Source organism: Delphinapterus leucas, chromosome 3 (assembly GCF_059928025.1).
Source record: "Delphinapterus leucas isolate spDelLeu-1000000601 "Yukka" chromosome 3, BTC_Dleu_Yukka2, whole genome shotgun sequence".
Taxonomy (NCBI): Eukaryota; Metazoa; Chordata; class Mammalia; order Artiodactyla; family Monodontidae; genus Delphinapterus; species Delphinapterus leucas.
Window position 1 is genome coordinate 85,068,682 of NC_143131.1, and position 25,785 is coordinate 85,094,466.

At 39.7% G+C, this 25,785-nt stretch overlaps 2 protein-coding genes across 6 annotated transcripts in view; both read left to right on the forward strand.

Annotated features, from left to right (window-relative positions):
- Nucleotides 1–11,272: 11,272 nt before the first annotated feature.
- Nucleotides 11,273–25,785, forward strand: part of MACIR (macrophage immunometabolism regulator) — a 57,348-nt gene continuing 42,835 nt past the window's right edge. For 2 of the 5 annotated variants that reach the window (XM_022591779.3, XM_022591762.3), the window contains exon 1: nucleotides 11,273–23,002. In XM_022591779.3, the coding sequence (XP_022447487.2) occupies nucleotides 22,476–23,002 (527 nt within the window). In that variant the 5' untranslated portion in view covers nucleotides 11,273–22,475. Of the gene's footprint in view, nucleotides 23,003–24,240; nucleotides 24,409–25,785 lie in introns of those variants that run through there. The other 3 variants (XM_089908407.1, XM_022591784.3, XM_022591753.3) reach the window with 3 other exon arrangements.
- LOC149749598 (uncharacterized) lies at nucleotides 23,341–24,212 on the forward strand (the record flags this gene model as incomplete). The annotated part of the gene is given in 2 exon segments (XM_089908408.1): nucleotides 23,341–24,019; nucleotides 24,022–24,212. Coding segments are annotated over 2 exon segments (855 nt in total), but the record flags the coding sequence as incomplete, so codon positions are not given.

The following is a 25,785-nucleotide window of genomic DNA, read 5'->3' on the forward strand; positions in this document are numbered from 1 at the left end:
TAACGTCTACTTTTCCTGCTTTACTAGGCTTTTTGTGATGAACAACAATAAGATGATACTTGGGAACATGCTTGGTAAATTGTAAAGCACACCACCTAGGTAAGATAGTATTATTTCCTCAGTACCACAGAACAGGTGAAGAGATACCTCTTCGGCTAATATAAGAAAGAAAGTGAAAGGCCATTTAAGAAATTTCAGCCTGAACTGTTGTTAGGATTCATTTGCTTGAATGATACAAGTTGACCTTTAGTAAAAATCTCCACTATGAAAGCAATTTAAGGGTGCTTAACATCAGAGCAAGGTGAAATTCCTAGTCTTTATATATGAGAGTAATAGGGAGCAAGCTCAAGGATTAAATCCAAGTTCACTATAATTTGGTAGTCCACCAGTTGTTCTCAGGTTTTTCTCTCTGGCTGCTGGGTTTTCAAATTCTCTTACCAATGAAAACACCATTTTTTGAAAGAAATAATTTAATAAATTTTGTGTCTCTGTGTGTGTGTGTGTGTGTGTGTGTGTGTGTGTACATGTAGGCACTCATGCAGGCAAGAACTAAATGTTTAGAGAAAAACTGAATTGTTCAAAATTGTTTTTGACCTTTTATCACAAGCAGAGTTATCATTCATGGAAGATTAATGGAGCTAAGAATAGAGTCTAGTGCCCAGCATGGAATACTCATCTGAGAGAACTGACTGAAAAGTTTTAGGTTTAAGCTTTCTGTTCCACTCTGGTAGCGGGAGAGGTGAGCAGAACCTGCCAATTAATATGTATCTGTGCGGTGGATTGTATTTGTGATTGTTCAGAGGTCCCAGCACTTTTGATGTACTGAAGAGGATATATATATAACCCTATCAATTTCTACCCACTCTGCCTGACTTTTTAAATTCCTTTACTGTAGAGTTCTGAAATAAGGAATTTGGATCGATTAAGGTAGGTGAACGAGAGTGAATAGAAAAGGGGGTCAAAAAGGAAAGAGATTGATTTTTTAAGTCAAAAAAGTACCATAGAAAATAATTGTTCCTCTCTCCAATTGCAAGATAATTTATTTTCTAATATATTTGAAGACCCTCTAGTATATCATTGGCAACAATGTGGCGCTTTAAGAAAATTTTGTATGGGGCATTGATCACATCATTGAGTGGTGATGATGACAAGACCCTTAAAGCCCCTTAAACATATAGCAGTTTTTCAAATGATCTTTCTCCATCAGAATACCTCAGTGCTATGCCACTTAATAAGTAGAAAAATAAGCTAAATTTGTTCTATTTTCTGATAAACAATTGTTTATGGTTAGTAAAACTGACTTGAGAAATTAATGCAATTTTTCTCCTTTAAACACATGTTTTTGATAGTGGATTGCACTATATGTCTCACAAAAAAAGTTTAGAAATGGATCTTCGTTTCATGGCATTTATAGTGTAGCAAATTCTTTTGACTAAGAACCAAATAACAAAAGCAAACACTTCTTTTTGTTCTTTCTGGCCACTTTCTTCCTCTAGTTTTACTAAACTCTCATCCAAAATACGGCCTGTTCACATATAATAGTATTGGTAGCACCCAGGCCTTTTTGAGTGGTTGATGAAAAGCAGTTCATTTAGAACAGTTATTAATGCAGGTCCTCTGGATGTTAGTAGCAATTACTTGGGGAAAAAAGTTCAACGATTAATTAAATCTGGGAATAAGCTTAGATTAAACAAACTTAAATGGGCTTCATTATTACAGGAGCCCTCACAGCCTTTAAAAATAACAAGTCTGTGATTCTTCCAATGGGGAATTTAATAGACAGTGTTCCCCAAATGTATTTGACCATGAAATCCTTTTCTCATGAAGGCATCTTTTGGGAAAGAGAGATCATTTAGAAATTGACATTAGTATAAATATTAGGAAAGCCTTTAAAACAGGCTAACTCTGGACTAGAATCAGAGTTATAGTCTGAGCTCAGCTATTTATTAACTATGTCCCTGGACGTGTCACAAAAACTTTCCTGAACCTCAGTTTCCTCATCTGTAAATGAAAATGAGAATACTTCAAATCATAATTATGAGGATTAAAAAAAAAGCTGTGCAAAAATGTTCTGTAAATTTCAAGGCATTTTAAAGATATAAGCATTATGAAAATTATGGTTACAGCATTAAAAGTTGATCTCACTAAGAATTATTGACCTCATTTTTAAAGAATGTGCTTTGACATTAGATTAATGATGTGTAATAATCAGATTCCCTGATTCAGCAAAGGAGAGTTGTTCTCTTCCAAGCCATTCAGATAGTGAAGTATTAACTTTAGTGGAAATAACCATAAAGTAATGAGGCAAAGGTTTCCATGTGGTTCATTATTCTATCACACTATCACATGTGAATTCTTGCACAGTGCTTATTGAACTAGAGATAATAAATGTTAAAGAGTAGGCTTCATATAGTTGGTGAAACACCAGACTAAAATTTTTCTCACTTGGATTAGCATCAAAATACTTAGAAATGAGGAAGAAAACTTATGTGAGTAAACAATAAAATAATTTGGAGTTTCATCCTCCTAGCGTTTATCACCTAGAAGGCTGGTGGAGATATTGATAACCTCATAAAATGACAATAAGCAGGTTGTAGAAAAGCAAGGAAACAGAGGTCCTAAGACATTTAGCATTACTGAAATAGAGTGAGTTGGTTGATAATATTCCCTTAAAATGGAATATAATTGTTATGGGCTGAATTGTGTCCCCCTCAAATTCATATGTTGAAGTCCTAACCCTCAGTGCCTAAGAATGTGAGTATATTTGGAGACAGGGTCTTCAAAGAGGTAAGGTAAAATGAGGTCATAAGGGTGGGCCCTAATCCAATATGACAGAGGTCCTTATAAGGAGAGGAGATTAAGACATAAACCTAGGGGAAACCCTCTCTGGATACAGTGAGAATATGGCCATCTATAAGCCAAGGACAGAGGAATTGGAGGAAGCCAAACCTGCCAATACCGTGATCTTGGAAGGACAAAAGAAAATAGATATTGATAACTCTTTATGTAGGCTTGTACGTGATTCATGTTTTAATCAAATCTGCCCTCTTACATACCACTGTTATCTAATAAAAGTTTATGTGGCTTACTCAGTGGTGGGTTCCTAAATCAAAGTCTTGAATATTCCTGTATTAGAGAAACAGTAGACTATACGGAGTAATGTTTGGAGCTAATTAGCCTGGGATCAAGTCCTGGTCCTGCCACTATAAGTCATCCATAAAATAGGTATGCAAATAGTACCTATTTTGTAGGGTTGTTGTGAAAATTAAATGAGTTAATGGATGTAAAGATGTACAGTACAGACATTGAACTTGCAATTCATATATCCAACACCAGATGGTAGTGTGGCCATCCAAGGTTAGGTTGCCATGTAATCAGGTTGATGAGCCAACACGAGTATCTGAAACACAAGGTAACAAAATTCTAGAAGATTTCTATGAAACTAAGACAAATTTAAAACCTCTGTGCAAATAATGCTATATAAGGTCACAGAAATATACACAAAAGCTTTTTTTTTTTTTAAAGGAGAAGCTTAAGTAAAATGCATCTGATTATCATTAGTTGCTTTCCATCACTAGTTATTCAAATCGTAGCTCCATGGTTTTCTAGCTGAATAAGCTTGGGCAAGTTACTTACCTTTTCTAAGACTCAGTTTTCTTATCTGTAAAATAATATATGCATTTAAGAAAATGTTGTTGAGCTTCTAATGTCAGGCATTGTTCCATGCTCTGGGGATATAACATTTTAAAAAAGAACAGATTATCCTTGCCTTCATGAGGCCTATATTCTAGTCACTAGACTCTAGTGAATAACCAAAGAACTGTTAACATTTAAAATCAGACTGATTGTGTACCAGGATGTTAAAGTGACGTTCTACCTCAGTGTTCACTGAATTCCCAAAGGTGCAGAACAAAACAATGGGTTTAAAGTAGCTCTACATTTTATGGCAAGGTATTCAATAGACCATTGATGAAGAACCTGGAAAGGTGATGTCAACAACTGCAAAGCTCAGCTTAGCACCTACCTCAAGCATATAAGAAAGCTTGGATAGGTTGAAAGAAAGGATTGTTTTTAAAGATAATTTATTTGGAGAAAGTTGTTCGAGGACTGCACATATCCATCACATCACCATAGTGAAGAGTGGGAAACATTCTTTCTCACCTAAATGAGAAAGGGATCTTCAAGAGAATCACTGGCAGGGCTGACATGAGTCCCCTGGAGTTGAGGCACATAAAAACTGGCTGAGAGGCTGTGGCTGCTCAAGCCTGAGGTGACAAAGCTGAGAGAAGAGAGCTGCACTAGAAGCAAGGTACACTGCTGTAGCCGACTGGCATAAAAGCACAGGCGTGTCTCATGGACCAGATGTGCACTCTGAGGAATCCCTATCTGGAAGGACAATGTGATATCCTCTGTTATAAAGTGAGGCACATTAAAATTTTCAAGGGTTTAGATGAGCAAACAGTTGGAATCAGGCAGTGCCAAACTGGAAGTTGTAAAAAGTTAATAAACAGAAACCTCAATTAAATAGAGCTGGGAGACCAGAAAGGGGAGCTCTCATGCCCTGTGATAGTAACAGAGCCCAACAGGAAGAAGAAAGCTCCTCTTCTTTCCTGACAAGGACACAGCCAATGAAAAGCCATGGACTCTATGTTTACTCTAGCCCTCTCATCTTCCCTTTCCTCTCTATAGAAGAGTTCTCCTTCCCTTGCCAGGTGGGGACTTGCATGTGGCTTGTCATGGTTGTAGACCCCAATTGCAGTTCTCTGCTGATCCCCAGTGAACTCATCTTTGCTGGAGAAATATTTGGCAGTAAATTTGTTTCAGGTCAACAAAGTGGTGAGGAGCCTCTTCTAACAGGAGCCAGGGGAAAGGCTTTTATAGAGCAGACATGGAAGGAAGCAAAGCAAGGAAATTATTTTATTGGCTATAGCTTAAGTGGTTGCCTTATTTGGGAGAACCTAGTTGGTTGTTTGTGATTGGTTATTCTTAAATTTTGTTTTCTCCACACAAGTGCATTTACAGAATTGACTCTGGCTTAGGTTTCGGTTTGTAGACTACCAAGGCATTAGAGCCACCTGGTGTAATGGTGTCCTTATTTAATTAACACCACAAAGGAGCTGGACTGCCAGGTAGCTGCCCAGGGCATGAGGCAGGAATCATGTTGACCAGCTGGGGCCAGACATTGTCAGCATCACAGTGTGAAGGCCCCAGTAGCAGTGCCTTTGAGGAGCTCCACTAGGGAAAGAATCAGCCCTGGGGATCCACAAACACAGAAGAGCCCCAGAGGTTATGTCTGTGACAGCTAAGTAGAGCTTTTCCATCCCTTACTTCTTCCACCCTCATTCCAACTCTGAAGTGAGGGCGTGAGGAGTTGCCCCCACTAGGACAGGGAAGAAACACTACCTCGGAAGAAAGTTTAGTTGCACTGAACATTTTAATGATTAAAATGAGAACATTCTTGTGCCTAGAAGGGATTAGAGGATTCATGTTATTGTTAAAATTCTAAAAGTTATTATGGCACCTGCCTGAGATTTCAACCAGGCACAAGAAAATACTTAACCCTCCAAGTAGAGTAAAAATAGATTTAACATATATGAAGGGCTTAATATGGTAAATATTTTCTATTTTCAACATTGTTCTTATGATCATCCCTTGTAGCTTGTTGGACTCCCAGTTGTACAGCTCTTATACTAAAGATTAAAAGAAGGTTGCCAAGGATGCCAAAATAGCACAGTGAAGAGTGGAGCAAGCAGAACTCACACTACTCCTTAGTTCCCTCAACATCCATCCACACCCAGAGGCTGGCTCTGCTCTTTAGGGTCCCAAAGGAGGGGGCAAGTCTGATTTATATTTTCCAATCTTCAGCACATAGTCCTTGTGAGCTGTTGGGTAAGATGTGTAGTCATGAGCAAGGAAACAAAGGCAGGAGTGCTCATCCAGAACAGCTCCTGGTGTGAGTGGGCCCTCCCCAAGCATTTGTAGATTGAGTACTTGCATGACGGCCTGGGGCAGGATGAGGGGGATTGAATTACTTCTGGGATTTTGGGGATGAAGCAATTCTGGCCACCAAAGTAAAATGGTGTCATTTGAATGGTGCCTTCAGAAACATTTCTCTCCCACAAGACGGGTGTTTTCACACAGAGCATCCCTCCTTTCAGCAAAGGCAGCATTTTTCCGTGGTGTTCTGCCAACTCTGCCAGGGATACAGAGAGAAAGTAAAAGTTTCTATCAGGACAAATGTTTGGGAAATTCTGCACACATTGTCCTCACTGCTAGGACATACATATTAGCAGATTATAGAGTCTTCAAAATTGCATAGGTTAATTTTGCTAAACTCGGTGTGTTTACTGACCTTATAAGAAGCTCAGAACACTTTATCTCTCAGCACACTTGCTAACATCCCTCTGACCGGTGTTCTGTGTCACACCATTCTGGTTACATAGGACTAAGGCATCGTCTCCAGAAAGGCCCTGAGCAAAGGAACAACATGTAAATAAGTTAGCGTGGAGATTCTCCCCAGCCTAGATTCTGGAAAGTAGAGGGCTGCCAGGAAGCAGGATCCATCAGGAGAGGTAGTTTTTGATGAGATGATGGAGGATCAAGAAAGGATTGGAGATTACTGTATCTGGAAGATTAAGAGGTCAAAGGGAGCAGCCGCCCAATGGTGAAATGCAGTGTATTTCACAATTCTATATGTGACAAGGTTCAGAAATATTATTTCATGTTGCTGTAGGGAACAAAAGGCTGGAAGAAGATCAAGGTGCCACAGCCTATAATTTAGTTACAGTAAATGTTATCTATTTAATTAAGACTTCTATAGCACTCACTATGTACCAGGCACTGTTCAGAGCAGATTACAAATATTACTTCATTAAATTCTCAACATAACTGTAAGGTAGGTACTATTACTTTCATCCCCATTTCAAAGATGAGGGAACTAGGGCACAAAGATATTTAACTTGTTCAAGGGACAGGACTGAAGTCCAGATCATGTCTCCATGATCCATGCTCTTAATCTGAGCTTTTGCGGCCTTTGTGAATACATGAAGTAGAACGGGATGCTGCTGGAGGTGATCCTAAGCCATTTAATAGTACAAACAACAATTGCAAATACTAAGGAAAAACTCCCTCTCTTCTAGGTTCTCTGAAATGGGAGAAAGTTCTCCACTTTAATCAAAACTGACTGACATTAATGTTTATTCCTATAACGTCTTGATATGACCTTTTATATACCCAAGATGAAACTAAAATTGATGTGAGGGATAGCGTTCCAGGTAAAACAACTTAAGTGATAAAACTTGTTACCTCAGCAATGTTGCCCGAGGGGCAGTCTTACATTTTTCATGAAAAATGTTAGGCAGAAGGTCTTGATGTCATTTCATGCACCATTTAATCAGATTTAGCTCAAGAGATGGGGGGATTTGCAAAGCTATATTTTTCTTTTTAGAAAATACAACACATATTTTGGTATAAAAGTAATTCATGCTCACTACAGACAATTTTGGAAAAACATAAATTATAATTAAGAAAATAAAAATTATGCATAATTCTACCACCCAAAAACAATTACTTTGATGTGTTTCCTTCTATTCCTTTTTTTTCCTCTATTGAATATATGTGTGTGTGTTTAACACGAAGCCTGAATACATTTTACATCTTACACATTTTACTTAACATTATATTGTGGATATTTTCCCATGTCTCAAGAAAATCTTTGTATAACTGTAGTGTTGTTCTGTCTGTTATCTTGTTTTGTTTATTTTTGTTTTGGTGCCATGTTCTGTGTTCTTCGTCTTTTAATATAAGTAATATGGTTCTTTGGCTTCTGTCTTCTACAGTGATTTCTATGGTTTTCACTTCTTGTTTGTACTTGCATTGAACAAATAGGACTCTAATTATGCAAGTCAAGATTGAAATTGCACTTTTTTGACTCAGCCCACTTATATGGATGAGAAGTTTTCTGTGTTTCTATTTCTTCATACATCATTTTGGGGTTTAAAGTATTATTTAATATTTTACATATATACATATATATAAAGATGATTTGTTAACATTTGTAATAATTATTGTGACCATATTTATAATTTTTTTCTTTTTTACCTTTTTATTCAGACATAATTTCAGACTTTTAAAATATTGCAAAACAAAAAGTAGTATAAAGAACACTCCTTTAATCTCCACCAAGATTTGCAAAATATTTCAATATATTTAATATATACTTCACCAAAGAGATATATAGACATTAAATAAGCATGTAAAAATATATAACATCATTAATCATTAGGGAGTTGTAAATTAAACCCACAATGAGATACCACTACACCTTTGTTAGAATGAGTAAAATTAAAAGTACTGATTATACTAAGTGTTGTCAAGGAAGCAAAACAACTGGAACCCTCATACACTGCTGGTGGAAATGTAAAATGGTATGACCACTTTGGGAAAAGAGTTTGACAACTTCCTTAAAAATTAAACATATGTCTATCATATGACCTGGTCATTTCACTCCTAGATATCCACTCAAGATAAATGAAAGCATATGCAACAAACACTTGAACATGAGTGTTCATAGCAGCTTTATTTGTAAAGTCTATAAATAGGTGAATAGATAAACAAATTATGATATATCCATACCACAGAATACAATTCAGCATTAAAGTACAACCAACTGTGGATACATGCAGCTGTATGAATGAATCTCCACATGATTATGATAATTACGAGGGTAAGAAAGCAAGCCCCCCCCAAAAAGCATACTTTCATTTCATGTACATAGCATTATAGGATATAAAAACAACTCTAATGACAAGAAGCAGATCACTGGTTGCCTGGATGGGGGATCGGATGGTAGTGCAGAGAGGTGTGGGAGAAAAGGATGACAGAGGCACAAGGCAACTTTTGGAGTTGATGGATATCTTCATTATCCTGATTCTTGGGATGGCTTCACAAGTGTGTACATGTAGTAATACTTATCAAATTGTACTTTTTAAATAAGTGCAGTTTGTATTTTAATTATACTTGAGTAAATCTGTAAAAATGTATAATAGCAGACAAAGTATTTGTGGTATATCAGGTACTGTTTTCTGGCTCTTTATAAAACATAAAAGATATAAAAGCATTTAGCACTATAGTAGGCACTTACAGTAAGCACTCAATATATGTTACTTGAAAATAAATCTGAGTTATGTAAATTTTTTCTATGAAACTGTTTGGCATAGAGTAAAAATGTTATCTCTAATTTCATATAGAATCAGTTTCCCTTTGATACATATTTAGACTAAACAAAAAACAAACATAAAGGCAAGAGTAAAAATTTTCTGGCCGGTGAAACCCAATGACAAAACAGCAAGAAGAGAGCCACAATCATCTGCCTTAGTCTCTAAAAATATATATAGACACATATGCACATATGTATACATACATGTATGTATATATATATTCACACAGACATATAACATACAGAGATGTAAAAATTTACATCCATCTAGGGATTAAATAGATTCTTTGGAAACTATTCATTGGTATCTGGATGTCAGAGATCACAAAGTCAATTTATTAATAAGATATCTAATGCACAGTTGGTGTTCAATAAAGATTTTTAAAAAATAAATCAATGAAAACAAATAAATCAATGAGCAATCTTGTTTCTCAAATTACTTTCGTATTCATGTAGAAGACTTTTAGTGAAAATGTCTTCCAATATTTAAAAAGTAACTTTGTTTTGGTCCTATAGCCCTAAGAGTTGCTACTATTTATGAAAAACACCAGTCTTAAATAGCTCCTAGTTCAAGATGCTAAATAAAATAAATGCTATTTCCAAAATTTTTTGGCATTGAAGTTAGCATTATTTGTGCAACACTAATTGGAAACAACTAAAAATGAAAATAGTCATTCAGTGGTTTAATATCAGGAAATAAAAAGTAATACTATATAGAAAGCCCAGAGATAAACCCATGCACATATGGTCACCTTATTTTTGATAAAGGAGGCAAGGATATACAGTGGAGAGAAGACAGCCTCTTCAATAAGTGGTGCTGGGAAAACTGGACAGCTACATGTAAAAGAATGAAATTAGAACACTCCCTAACACCATACACAAAAATAAACTCAAAATGGATTAAAGACCTAACTGTAAGGCCAGACACTCTCAAACTCTTAGAGGAAAACATAGGCAGAACACCCTATGACATAAATCACAGCAAGATCCTTTCTGACCCACCTCCTAGAGAAATGGAAATAAAAGCAAAAATAAACCTAATGAAACTGAAAAGCTTTTGCACAGCAAAGGAGACAATACAATACGAAAAGACAACCCTCAGAATGGGAGAAAATATTTGCAAACGAAGCAACTGACAAAGGATTAATCTCCAAAATTTATAAGCAGCTCATGCAGCTCAATATCAAAAAACCAAACAACCCAATCCAAAAATGGGCAGAAGACCTAAATAGACATTTCTCCAAAGAAGATATACAGATTGCCAACAAACACATGAAAGGATGCTCAACATCATTAATCATTAGAGAAATGCAAATCAAAACTACAATGAGGTATCACCTCACACTGGTCAGAATGGCCATCATCAAAAAACTACAAACAATAAATGCTGCAGACGGTGTGGAGAAAAGGGAACCCTCTTGCACTGTTGGTGGGAATATAAATTGATACAGCCACTATGGAGAACAGTATGGAGGTTCCTTAAAAAACTAAAAATAGAATTACCATATGACCCAGCAATCCCACTACTGGGCATATACCCAGAGAAAACCATAATTCAAAAAGAGTCATGTACCACAATGTTCACTGCAGCACTATTTACAATAGCCAGGACATGGAAGCAACCTAAGTGTCCATCGACAGATGAATGGATAAAGAAGATGTGGCACATATATACAATGGAATATCACTCAGCCATAAAAAGAAACGAAATTGAGTTATTTGTAGCGAGGTGAATGGACCTAGAGTCTGTCATACAGAGTGAAGTAAGTCAGAAAGAGAAAATCAAATACCGTATGCTAACACATATATATGGAATCAAAAAAAGAAAATGGTTCTGAAGAACCTAGGAGCAGGACAGGAATAAAAATGCAGACGTAGAGAATGGACCTGAGGACACCGGGAGGGGGAAGGGTAAGCTGGGACGAAGTGAGAGAGTGGCATGGACATATATACACTACCAAATGTAAAATTGACAGCTAGTGGGAAGCAGCCACATAGCACAGGGAGATCAGCTCGGTGCTTTGTGACCACCTAGAGGGGTGGGATAGGGAGGGTGGGGGGGAGACACAAGAGGGAGGAGATATGGGGATATATGTATATGTATGGCTGATTCACTTTGTTATAAAGCAGAAATGAACACACCATTGTAGAGCAATTATACTCCAATAAAGACATTTAAAAAAAAAGTAATACTATCTTTTCTTACCTAGTTTTTCATAATTTGAATATCCTCATGCTGTTATTACTTACAAACTCTGGTTTATCAAAGGACAGAGCTCATTGTAGAGTTAATACTTTTTAAAAAACTATTAAAGTTAAGGTGTTAAGGTGAAAACAGTTGGAGAGGGAAGAAATATGAGAAAGAGGAGGTGGAAGGCTGAAGATTTCTACTATTCGGTGTGAAAGTTTACTAAACATGCATGCCAAATATGTAACTTCTAAAATCACTGTTTAGCCTTGAGCTGATGTTTCATTTAGTTCATTGATCATTCAAAATTTATTAAAATTCTACAGTTAAGGAACTATGAGAGACACCATGATGCATGATTCTTAAATCTACAAGAAAGATAGCACATATAAGAAAGGTAGCCGAACCCTGGTAAACACATTTATAAGGGATATGGAAGAAGTAAATCCAGTGGAAAAAGAGAGAATAAGATAAGAGGAGAATCTGAGCAGCATGTCATCTTGGAAATCGAGCTTATATTATTAATATAATTGACATGGCATTTAGGACATGTGAGAGACATTACTGGTGGTCACTTGTATCCCGTTCTGCTCTCCTTCCAGGAATGTAGAAAATATTTTCCAGTCCCCCTGTAGGCAGACATGGAAATTCGATTACATGTAGCCAATGAGCTTTGAGCAGCGGTGGCTGGTGTCCGTGCCAAGGCACGGGAAGAGCAGATAGAAGATGTCCTTTCGCTCTCTTTCTCTGCCAAGTGTTGGGGTGGTGAAATGTCCATCCCATTGGTGGTGATGACTTACAAACAGGTATGATGCTATCTTTTTTTTTTTTTTTTTTTTTTTTGCGGTACGCGGGTCTGTCACTCTTGTGGCCTCTCCCGTTGCGGAGCACAGGCTCCGGACGTGCAGGCTCAGCGGCCATGGCTCACGGGCCTAGCCGCTCCACGGCATGTGGGATCCTCCCGGACTGGGGCACGAACCCGCGTTCCCTGCATCGGCAGGCGGAGTCTCAAACACTGCGCCATCAGTGAAGCCCTATGATGCTATCTTAAAGTGTTTTCTTACAAACAGGTATGATGCTATCTTAAAGTGTTTTCTCCATGTAAATTGGAAAAACAACATAATCACGTGGCTTAGATAGAAGAGATCAAACACATAGCAACATTTTTTGGTGGTATGTATTGATTTACCATGTCCAATCTCACATCCTTAATATATTTAATCATGGAACACAATTTACATACCTAAAAGTTCCACATTGCAATTATCAGCACGTTGCAGTAGGCATCTTACCACTGTGGGCTATACAAAATTTTAACAATTTCCATGAAGTACCTGGAGCACTAAAAAATGATTTTCTGCAGAGTTTGAGTAAGGCAGGTTTTAATCACCTGTTCCAGTCAAGACATTATATTATTAAGTACCACAAAGTCACTCCCCCAAGATCAACTCCAGCTGAAATAGAAACATCAAGAGAGACATGAAACTCTCAGAAATTCCTGGGAAAATGGAGGGCTGTTGTGTGAGGGGATGATGGTCCTAGTCTAGGGCATTTTGCTCTGGATATCATTTTTCTCTACTTTGCCTTGGGGCTATCAATGGTGCCAGAATCCACTTAAATGCAACTGCCCTCAGGCATAAAATCTTGGCAGCACAAATTCTGATTAGAAGCATCAAAAACTTGCGATGATTGATAAGCCTTGGATAGTCATGTCTCTTCCCCGCCCCCTCACCCAAACTTCCAGGATGGGTGATACACACTAGGATGGTTTTCTGGTACCCAAGCTGCTCCACCTTCAGGCTCACACCTCCATTCTACCCCACAAACATCAGGTCTGAGACAGATTGAAGTTTGACTTTTAGCTTTCCCCCATATATATTGCTGGACAGAGCAATGAATACCCCAAGAGGAATATTAACTGACAAGGTAAAATAAGAGGATAGCTGGGGAGCACAGCTCTTTCAAAAGAAAACAGCAAAGTAGATGGCAGAGTCCATCAAAAAGAAATAAGTTTTATAACTGATGGGACAAAGACTCAAAATAAGCATTTAAAATATAGCAAAACAGATAAGGAAAGACATGAGCAATATGAAACATAAGGAAATGTAAAAAAAAAAAGAACAGTGGAAATATTATGTGTAAAAAATGCAGTAGTTGAAATACAGAACACAATAGATAAGGTAAAATGTAGAATTGATACAGCTGAGGAATTGATTAATAGATTGGAAAATTTTATTGAAGCACTCTCCCAGAAGGAAACAGGAAAAGATAATGATATAGAAAATAGAAAAGAAAAGTTAAGCAATATGAAGGTGATATATTGTTCATAAGAAATTGTTATTTTTCTAAGCTATCAATTTGCCTGTTAATTGAAACAAAATAGCCTTCTTTACCAAGGCTGATTATAAAGATAGTCCAACCTGGTTTGAGGACATGAATAATTAATATGAGAGTGAAACAACTTATTCAACAAGACCAGGGAAAATATATTTTTCCTTGGATAGATGCCATATTTTCTGATTATTTTAAAGTCATAAGCATATAACATTCTGAATGAACGTATCGTTATGCTGTGTGATAACTATGAAGAAGTATATATAGAATAATATTCTAATGGGAGAAAATTATAATAAAAGTAATCATATCCATTTAATAGTGTTTATCATCATTATCATATTGCAAAGTAACCTGGCTTAGATAGGTAGCAGTTCCTGTAAATGATTGTAAGCAACATTTTATAGCCAATCGAAATTTTTGTTCTCTTCTCATTTTTTGGTCCCCCAGCTAAAAATCAGTGTTTTAAGTAAGAATTATCATCATTGTCGTCATCATCTTCACCATCATCTTTATCATCACCACCCTCATGGGTGTTAGTATTCCCAGCCCTCTCCTTATCCACAAACGTATAAAATGGCAAAGGCTTGTTTCTGATTGTGTAAGTATTGGGATTTCCTTGCCACCAACCTCCTTATACCATGCCTTAAAGCATAAGTGCCCAGTTTTTTGTTTGTTTTTTGCCAAATCATTTTCAAAATGTTCCGTCCTTCCTTCCTTCCTTCTTTCCTTTCCTCAACATTTACTGAGCACCCACTATGTACCAGCACGGAATGATGTTGGTGATAAAAGAGAAAAAAAAAAACCTATGGCCCCTGACTTTTACAAGACCTCAAGGATTGGTGAGCAACTGTTCCACGCTCAGCTGTCCTATGCTGAATGTCCTGGGAGCTAGGGGATTTGAGGAAGCAGAAATTCCGGGCCACAAAGATACTGATTATATGTCACAGGTATGTTCCCAGGATGTGGGAACAAAGAATGTTGCTAGTCCAGGATATGCAGCAATAGAAAAACAAGGGGAAAAAATGTGACTACAGAGATATGATAAAGGTAAGCCAGGTTTTAGGGAAGAAAAGATGATCAGCAACTCCTCCAGGAATGTAGGAATGTACTCTCTCTCTCTCATTCTCTCACAGATATCACACACATACACAAACACACCCGAGGTTTGACTCAAGGACTAACCTTAAGCACATATACTGTGATTTTAAGAACCAACTCTTTTTTTCTGACTCTAATGATTTAGCACTGAGAAACAAAGGCCTTCATTTGCCTGGTAACTATGATCTGGTTAAAAATGTAGTGTCTCAGATGGCTGTTACTGAGGAACATAGGAACCAAAGTGCAGATTTATGGTTTCTAGCTGATGAGTCACTAGGAATGGGTTTCAGTTTCAAAAATAATCAATAGGGCTTCCCTGGTGGCGCAGTGGTGGAGAGTCTGCCTGCCGATGCAGGGGACACGGGTTCGTGCCCCGGTCCAGGAAGATCCCACATACCGTGGAGTGGCTGGGCCCGTGAGCCATGGCCGCTGAGCCTGCACGTCCGGAGCCTGTGCTCCGCAACGGGAGAGGCCACAACAGTGAGAGGCCCGCGTACCGCAAAAAAAAAAAAAAAATCAATAAAGTGATAGTACAAAAATCACAGCACCTCATAAGGAAGTCACAGTCATCCAACCGTTTGCTAATGGTACTTAACATGATAATGCGTTGATTAAACTCACTAAGTTGATGGGGGTGTATGTACCACTTCCTTAAAAGACCAGAAACTGTCAGATGTAAAAGAGGTTAATACAGAGAGGATCTCTCTGGAAGACAGCCAGGGGTCTTTTTCAAGTAAGTAGTTAGATATTCAAAGAACAGAAAGTGTAGCTTGAAGAAATGGAATCTAGGCTTGGGAACAATTTAGGGCTCTTGTCTTCAGGGTTCCCCAGGACAGAGGTTCAAATGGGCCAACAAGGGGACCTTGATAATCTGTCCAAACCTATTATGGTATGTGCAGTTCTCACCCAAGTCCTAAATAAGTAGGCTTCTAATGTCAAATTGGTTTTCTCTACCAGGAAGAAATATTTCCCTTCAGAAGTGATTAGGTGGACTTTCTACTCCAAATTCATCTTGTATGACTTCGGGTAGTGAATTTTTCCAGGAAGTGGGTGAGTTGATCTTGATAGCTGAAAAATCACAAACAGTAGCATAGTCTGAGAGAAAAGAAACTGCACAATACTTTTAGAGCACCCGTTTATCCTTCAAAACTACATACCTCGCAACAACATTTCAAAGCCTTTGTCATGTACAACAGAGGAGAGTCCAGTCTTGGAATAAGACAATCTCTTTCATAAATAATAGAGTGACACTGAGATTAGTGAACATTGAGATCTATATGATTCTGTCTCTGGGAATTTTCTATTCATGAATTCTGCTGAATACTGAGGCAGAATGATTACTTCAATATAAAAATCTCTTAGAGTTAAAAGAAGTCTAAGAAATGGTTAATCACCTGTGTGGCACACATTAACAACATTAATGTTTGTACTATTATTGAAATGAGTATATGAAAGTTCTGTGATTTGACTGTCCTTTTGACTAAATTATAGTTTGACCTAAGAATTTAACACATGCCAGTTATCAACCAGGGCGGAATACTTTGGGTAGTGAATGTTAAGAGTTATGTGTTATTGTGGAAACTTCTAAATGGCAACTGCAAACTTACGGTAAAAGGTGCATCTTAAAAATGTATTCTTTACCTTCAGCATTTCAGAAACACATGTAACACATGTGCCTATTGAAGCAATATGAAAATACAGAAATATCAAGGAAATATCACTTATATATTCATAAGTTTGATTTGATGTACACCAGCTTAATGTCTTATGGAACTGCTCTGTCGGTGCCATCCTCAAGTAAGGTGGATACTCATGTAGATCAACATATTACCAGTGTTGCTCTACCGATTTAATAGGAATTAACCTGTTAAAATGGGCTCAGATTGATTTTTTGTCTTATTTGGTTAGGTGGCTCCACATCTGACAATTCTCTGACATTGGAAGTTTACTTGTAATGAAAGAAAGCACCTAAGATAAGAAGGGGTGATGCAAATGTGGGAATCAGGTTGCTTTTATTAAGGCTGATTTTTTTTTTGGCCATGCCGTGCCACATGCAGGCTCTTACTTCCTCCGACCAGGGACTGAACCCGAGCCCCCTGCAGTGGAAGGGCCAAGTCTTAACCACTGGACCACCAGGGAAGTCACAATGGTGATTTTCATGCTGTGAGTAGGGGTATTTTGTGTCTACCCAGTGTGATCTATGTGGAAATCTCCCATTTTATAGACTCTGCTTTCTCTTTATGAGATTTGCAAAGGAGAAGGTTCAATTTACATCCACCCCTGGGGCCTCAATTTGGCAACCACTCCTCCACACTACATCCTCTTCACCGCTCCCAGTTTCACTTTTGGCTACTGCCCTCTAGAGCTCCCTGCTCCATGCTAGGGTACTGGGCTGCACTACATGTTGCTGTGATGTGAAAATCCCACACCTTGTTTTATTACTGTATAGTCTAATTCCCCCAGAGCACCAGCAGTCAAGGCTGTATGGGTGAAACAGTTTTCCCCGAAGAATTGGGAGTAATTAAAGAAAATTAATTACAACAGAAATAATATTTTAAAAACCTTTTAATATTATATCCCAAATATGTCTGTTTCCCTAGTCCAAGAGAAGAAAAAAAGACAAATTCAGCCCCTCACAAAGGGCCATTTAAGGGCACACACCATGTCTGTCTTTTTTTTTTTTTTTACCTTGTAAGTAATCTTTTATTTTTAATTGCAATATTATTTATGGGTTTTTGCTCACTAGGAATTCTGTGTCGCTTTCAGAGAGATGGTATGAAACACAGTACATCAGGAGAAAGACATGTGCTGATGAATTATGGTCCTGAATGTCATCATTCTGGTGATGTATATTAGAATAGGGATGGAGGAGTGAAGTTGAGGGATGAGTCTGTGTGCTGTGCATTCTTGAATGATCCCCAAGAAAACTGTGATACAATTATTATACATGTTTAGCATCATATAATCACAAAGTATTTGCCTGCAGAGGGAACCATTTTCTAGGTAACTAGGCATATACACCACCGACACCCTGGGTGACATCCATTTACCATGTCTGTCTTGCTCTCCTGCCTTCTTTTTCTTTACCTTCAATGTGCACCCCTCTCCTTTTAGTAAAACTCTATCGCCACCCCTCACAGGGATTTGTTTTGCCCTAGTTTCCATCCCCCTCCTCCAAAGAGTATAATCCAGAAAATAAAATCATCTTCAATCATATATTTTCAATGACATATTTGATCTAGAACAATATCAAGAGAACTTCATCAGAAAGTCCTGGCAGAGCTCACCAGGCAAAGCAGAAATGTCTGCAGAGGCATCGCAGAGCAGAGTGAAGAAGCCTGGGTTTGGAGTTGAGCCTCAAAGACCTAATAACTGCACAGTCATTAAATTGGAAAAAAGTATAATTGGTAGTCCAAAGATGTAGAAGTGGTTTTTCATTGGATAGCCTGAGTTAACAAATAAATTAAATGAAAAAAAGTTGAAGACTTCAGAGAAACACCTCTGAAAGGAAATTTGAGAATTAAATCTAGAATTAACGTAATACATTATAAGATCTCTGAAAGACTAAGATATAAATATCTAAACAACAATGAAGAGGTCTCTTTATGATGAATGAGAAATGGAGGAATTCTTTTTTTCCACTCAACAAATATTTACCAGGTGCTTAATATGTACCAGGAACATTTAAGGGGCTAGGAAATATAGCAGTAAATAAAAGGAAAAAAAATATCTACCTTCACAGAGCTTACATTTTAGAGGTGGAAACAGATGCTAAAGAAGATCAATTAAATGAATGGGTTATGCCATAAATACTTTCAAGGCAAGCAGAACAAGAAAGGTGGATATGCACTTGCTGGAGATGTCAGAGAACCGTGGTTTTAAATATTGTGCTCAAGGAAACCATATGTTTATAGGTACCAGTGAAAAAATTTCTATGAAAGAGCCAGCAATGACTATAAATAGAAGCATGAGGATCTACAGAAAACAATATGTATCTGCCACATTATAACAGAAAAATGTGACATTACCTCGTCTCAAATATTCTAAAGATGCCCTTTCTCTATAAGATGAATATCATCATGGTGTTACTTAAAAAATGGCTTCATCAAGGTGAGATTAGGTGCCCCTTCCACAGACTTCCATAGCACCCGGTACTTCCTTGTTGTAGGAGCTTCTATTCCCCAATATTGTTCTTGGAGGAGAAGCTGAATATAACAGAGACACAGACCATGAAGCCTCTGATAGAGAGAAAAGACTTCTAAGGTCCTGCTTACTTTCAAGTTTCCACAAGGTTGGCTGTACTTTGTTTCCTGCCCTTGTTTTCTGAGATATGTGTCCATAAAATATTCCCACCCTTATTTTGGTGGGCCCCTGTTTTTTGCATCTAAGCTTTTTGCTTTCAATAATTTTAGCTCTGAGTCACTACCATGTCTTAGGTGCTGTATATAGGTGATATTAATACTCAGAGCAATCTGGAAAAATGGGTATTATTATGTTTGTTTTCTAGATGAGGAAGCAAATATGGTTTGGTAGGTTAAATAATTTGAACAAGGTCACGTGGCTAGAAATCCTGGACTGCATGATTTCAAAGTCCAGGCTATCTTGATTTTATCACATCGTATCTTGTAAAGTAATTCGATGACAAGGTAGGTATGGGTCAGTTGACCCACAAATGTGCAGATAGTTCACAGCAATAGTAACAAATAGGAAAAAAGATTTTTCCATAAACTCTTTTTATTCTGGAAAAGATTGAGTATACAGAAGTGAATCTTCTTAATTAAAAAAGATAAGGATTTTGGCTAAGTGTTCAGGAATAACAAGAAATTGCAATACTGTAGTAGGTTAATGATTAGAAAGGTAAAAAAGCCACTTTATATAATTTCTGAATAGAAAGTAATAGTGTAATCAAGACTGTTAACAACTGGAAAGCATCAAGCTTTGATTGGTTGAGGAATTTAAAAACTGGTATTTAAAATTTTATTTTTTGACTAGGCATTAATTTTGCATGGTTGAAAATTCAAAATATACAAAGGAATATATAGTAAAAGGTTGACCTCTTACCTCTGTTCCCCAGCCATCAACTTTTCCTCCCTAGGGGCAACTAATATTGTTCTCTTCCTGGCTATGCTTCTAAATATGTTCTAGATATGTTCTAAATATGCAGATGTGTTGCTTTTAAACTCCTTCCATTTTTAAGAACATGTTATTGTATGTTCACATGCTGTTATAGGAAGTAATACAGAGAGATCCATATACCCTTTACCCAGATTTCCCCATTGGTAATTTACAGTAGAATACTATATAGTATTCTATACTATACAACTATATTTCAATATAGTATACTATATTCAATACTATGCTATAGTTCAATAGCACAACCAGGATACAGAGCATTTACATAACCAAGGCTTCCTTGGCAGTAGCTGTCTCTTCCTCTGTGGCTACAGCTTCCATCAGGGTGACCCCTGGGCTCCAGTAACCCTGCCTCTTCCCTTTGTTTCTCCAGTTAGGAGCTGCACTTGCTAATTTCTGGATTAACTTGTCAACCCCTGCTTAGCTTCTGTGTTCTTCCGTGACCTGTGTTATCAATTCCTTGCATCAATTGTCTTTGTAAAAATTTGAAATGATCTCTATTTTCCCTGTTAGCCCCTGCCTGAAACAAGTGGATTTAAAGAAAAGTGGTGATGTGGCATTTCTTGCACACCTGGCTTTGTAGTTTCTGTTTTATACCCACTATGTTGTTATCAAATCTACCTATCCTGTTCTCTCAAACTGACTATTTGCTAGGTGATGCTCTTTAAACCAATGTATAATCTTTCCCAGACAACCATCATTTTTTTGTTTGTTTGTTTTTTTGGCTGCGCCCTGCGCTTTGTGGGATCTTAGTTCCCCGACTAGGGATCGAATCCGTGGAGTCCTGACCACTGGACCGGTAGGGAATTCCAGACAGCCATCATTTTAAAGTGATTTTTCTGGGAAGGAGGCTTGAGGCAAAGATGTAACTTACAAAAGGGGCATTTGAGATGGAGTGTCTTGACTCCCCAGGTTCAGAAGGCCTTTCAGATCACAAGGTCTATCTATGGTACATTTGCGCCAAATTCTTTATAAGCAGGCCATTTTTCTTTGTAGACTGAAAGATCTTCACAGAACATGGAAGAGCTCTGTTCTGGGCTTCTGCGTTACCCCCACCCCGATTCCGCTCTTCAGCCACGTCCTTGCAAGCCACAACTGATCTGAATTAAGACAGTACCCAGGCAGAGTCTTTAGGTGGCATAGACACATCAGGAGGGGCCACACATAAAGCTATTATCAGCCATTAACTACCTGGTGAATTGGTTTATTGGGTGTTTGCGACACTCAAGAACTGACTGAAGTTTTGATTGGGTGATGAGTCAGGGGTAGGATGGGAGAACAAAGCACCACCCAGGGAGGGAGGCAATTTGGACACAATGCCCCTCAAGAGAGCTAGCCTTGAGCCTCATAAATTTAAAGGCAAATCAGAACTTTACTGCTTTTGGCTAAAGAACATTGACAACCTTTCAGAGCAAAGGGCAAGTACAAGGCATTCTTCTGAAAATGTTACAAGATTTCAGACAGAACAGAATGAAAGTAAGTTTCTGAATATAAAATATACCATGTTTTGGAGGTGGTTTTATGAGAACTGATCATCAGAACAATATACTACTGTGTCAAACAGATTATAGTCTGAAATAACTTTCAGTGTTCTCCTAAAGTACTGACGAAAAAAAAGTCCATTCATTTATTCATTTAACACATACTACATCGTGCCAGGTTCTATATTTGAGAAGTTACACATATCTGTTAGAAATAATTTATGTTTTCCTAAAATTGTTTTATAATCTTCCCATACGTATTTTAGGGCACATAAAGTAGTATAAAATGTCTTCTAGCTGAGGAGCCTCCAGACATCGCTGTTGAAATAAGGGTGTTCAGATTTGTGTTTATAGTTTCAGGGGAATATATAGAGTTTGGAACAAGTGTGAATCAATATTTGTTTACATTTGTATTAATTTACACCAAGATTATGCCTTTTATGTTCAGATAAAGCATTTTCTTAAAAAAAAAAAGAAGGAAGAACAACAAACTCTCTTGGATTGAGACTGGAACACAAATTATCATCATTTATAAACAATTCTGGGGTTCCTCTGGCTGGGTTCAAACCCACCTCAGCCACTAACTCCGTGTGTGTGACCTCGAGGAAATTACTTAAATTTTCTGCATCTTTAAAACGCGAATCATAATTGGTCACTCTCTTACAGAATTGTTGAGGAGTGTAAATTAGAAGATGCATGTAAAAAGGCCTGGCACACAGTGAGGGCTAAATAAATGTCCGTAATTATTCTTATCTCTGAGTTTGATAACCGGTTTGGCAGAGATGTACATAAATCGAGAATAGGAAAGAATGATCAAAGGAAAGAATTTCTTACAAGAATGGAAAAGATCAAGTCTGAGGATTCAAAAAGGGGCTAATCAGAATCTGAATTTTACCCTCCTCCCCACATTCACTAGCTATTTAGCATTTTTCTAAGATTGACCCTATAATTTGTAATTTCATGGGCTTCTAGTCTTCTCTACTTCAGCTCAGTGCTGCGTCCTTAAAGCGGAGACTCACCAATGACAAACATCGCCACAACACATAACTGGGGCAACTTGAGTGTTGCCAGGCCTGGAGTGGGAGCACTTGAATTGTTGGGCGCGGGTTTGGACTGGGCGGGGGGGGGTTACGACTCCTCCTCCCCCTCCCCCTCAACCACCGCAGCCGGCAGCTCCACTCCCCTCTCCTCAGCCCCCTTCTTCCAGCTCCCGAGCGCCTTTCTCTCTCGGGTCCGCCCTTCCTCAGGGTGTGTGAGCTGGGCGCAGGAGGCGGGCTCAGCGCTGACGGGCTGCGCCTCTGCAGCCAGAGGGAGGAGGGCGGGAAGGCGTGCGGCGGCGGCGGCGGCGGCGGCGGAGGAGGAGAAGGAGGCGGGGACTACGCCGGGCCGTAGCTGGCGCCGAGCGCGGTGGGAGCGGAGAGGGTACCCGGCTGGCTCGGCTGGCGGCCTCAGCCCGGACCTCGACGCCGCAGCCCTGCGCCTCCCGAGCCCTTGTCTCAGTCTCCGCGACCCCAAGCACGGCGGAGGCGGCGGAGCTGTGGGCCACTGGTAGGTTGACGGGGACGGTGGTTCCTTCTGCAACCTTTTGTGCTGCAGAAAAGGTGGTGGTGGTGGTGGTGGTGATGATGATGATGGGTGGGTGGGTGCGTGGGTTAGGGGGGTTGCCCCAGTCATCGATCCTCGGTGCCAGCCCCAGTCGTGGCGCCGCCCCTTCCTCCCTGCCTCGTCTCGGGGCCGGGCGCGCGGTGCCCGCGCGGTGCTGAGGAACCCTGACCTGGCAGGCCTCCGGGATGGACGGCGGGCGGCCTCAGCGGCCCTTGGCCTCGGCGGTCTGGTCCGCCGGCGCCCGAGCAGGGGGGTAGAGTCTGGTGGACTGGGTGGGGCCCTGGCGGGGTGCCGGGATCCCGCAGTTTTTTGGCCCAGGGTGGGGTCGGAGACGCCGTGAGTGTGCAGCGCGTGTGAGTGAGGGTGCAGGGGCGTGCGCCCCCGTGTGCGCGCGGCGTGCGCTCGCCGGGGAGGTGCGGGACTCGACGACCCATTGCGCGTCTCCCGCGGTGCGGCGGTGCGGAAGTCGGCGCGCGTTGGCGCGCACGCTGGATCATCCGCCGCCGTGGCCTCATCGCGGGGCAGCGGGCCTGGGGGCCCCATTAAGAAGTAGGTCCTTCCCGGGCCTGCTGCGCCTCTGGCTGCCTGCCCGGGCCGCGCGCCGGGTGCGACTGCCCGGGTCAGATAGCACCTCGGGGCAATCCGTGGCAGCCTTATCTCGCCTGCCCTCCTCGTCCGCGCAGCAGTCTGGGGGGCGAGGCCGTCCGGGAACCCGCAGCCAGCGCCCGCTGCGCGTCTGCCGGTTTGGCGGGGGCGGGCAGACCGGCCGTGGCCGGGGGCGCGCGTGTGGATTCGGGCCGGGTGCTGGCCAGAAGCGAAAGCGGCAGATGTCCTTGGGCATCGCCGCCCTCGCCCCACCTGTCGCGGGTGAACTTTGGGCCAGGTGGGAAGCGGAGGAAAGGGGTTTCCGGGCGGGCGGCAGTCAGACCTTGAGAAGGCGGCCCCATTGTGAAGCTGCCAAACTCTAGTGGTGGAATCTGCAAATCTCTGCCAGAAAGGAGATGGGAACACGAAGGGAATGATGGCCCTGTCCCTTTCTCCTTGTAAATGTTCCACATCCTTAGGGTGTCTCTGCTTCTCCAGCCACGCCAGTTTGCACTCGGGTTGGTTACTGATTTGTGTCGAGCCAAGATGCTGAGTGTGTATGTGTATGGCTGTGGCGCACAGGTTAACACTGGGACTGGGAACTTCTTAATCATTCGAGGAAAGAGGAAGAATGGAGGCAGTAGCATTTTATAGCGTGCTCGCTACTCCTAGCCAAAAGAACAGCTCTTGCACAACATTTCCGACGTTTCTAGACTCTTCATTTTACATTGTTTTTCTCAGATAAGCCACACTACAGTTCACTTGTAAGTTGCTTTATTTATTTATTTTTAACCCTGTAGAGCAGATTAGACACTAAGGAGATAGAAATGACCTCTTCCCAAAGTTTATTTTCCCAGTCATTTCAAAATACAGTATTGGTTATTATTGTGAAGCTTTTGGTACTTTCTTAATTCAAGACCATGATTTACGCTTACACAATTATACTTAATGAATGTTTCACAGATTTCTCAGTGTTTTAATTATGTAACTGTGTATGCATTATAAACTTAATAAAATGACCAGCATGAAATACAAGGATTAATGATCCCGGAAACCTCTTGATTTGATAAGAACTGGTGTTTAGAATATGCTTCTGCCAACATTTTAGGTTATTTAATTGTAAATTAGACTGTTTAGTAGTATCTCTTCCAGGGTATAAGACAGAGGGTATTTATTGACCTTACATAATGGTCAGTGACTTTGTTTACTTTCTCTGTATAATTTTGTATACTTTGGAGAGCTAGTGGGCACATTAACCCTTAAAAGTATTTAGTGTGGTGGGAGTAATAAAACCTTATATACAGGATTAAATCTTTTTTTTTTTTGCTGATTTATATCCTCTGGGGGAAAATCAGCTCGTTTCCTCCAGAGAGAGCTCTGATTTCGTCACCAGCGTATCAAAATAAGTTCTTGGTTTTAAGCTTTCATCTGGAACGTTAGCCGATTCCACTGTGTACACCTGTCCCATTTCAGTTATGTTTCCTAAAGGGCAAATTTCTTGTAAAGACTGCATGTAGATGTGCAGTTCCAGTTACTGTCAGTCATATTTGTAGTGAAACTGAATTTTTTTCTAAAAGTAGAAGGATGATTTCACATAATGATAAGCCACTGGTAATTTCTTTAATTTCTACTAGTAGAAGTAGAAAGAAAATGAACGCTGCCCTTTAAGGAATTTACTATTAAAAGAACTGATATTAGAAAGAGAAACACATTTTTTTCTTCTGAACCAATTATGGGTTGTCTTTCCAGGTTGGTGTGGTTAATGATTTGTTTGTAAGGTCAAGAATGGTTTCAGAAAAGTCACACCCTACTTAACTCTTCTTAAAAATTATTGATGATTTAGTTTTTATGAGTTGCAAGTGGAAAAGTAAGATGATTTTAAAGTAGCCTTTAATACGAGCACATAAGTATAGCTAAGCATTTTACTTTCATTGTGAATGTTGTACTTTGGCAGTTAAACCATTTTATTTCTGCTCAGTGTTCTCTTACTTGAGAGATTTTTTTTGTTTTTTTTGTTTTTTTTTTTTGCGGTACGCGGGCCTCTCACTGTTGTGGCCTCTCCCGTCGCAAGGCACAGGCTCCGGACGCGCAGGCTCAGCGGCCATGGCCCACGGGCCCAGCCACTCCGCGGCATGTGGGAT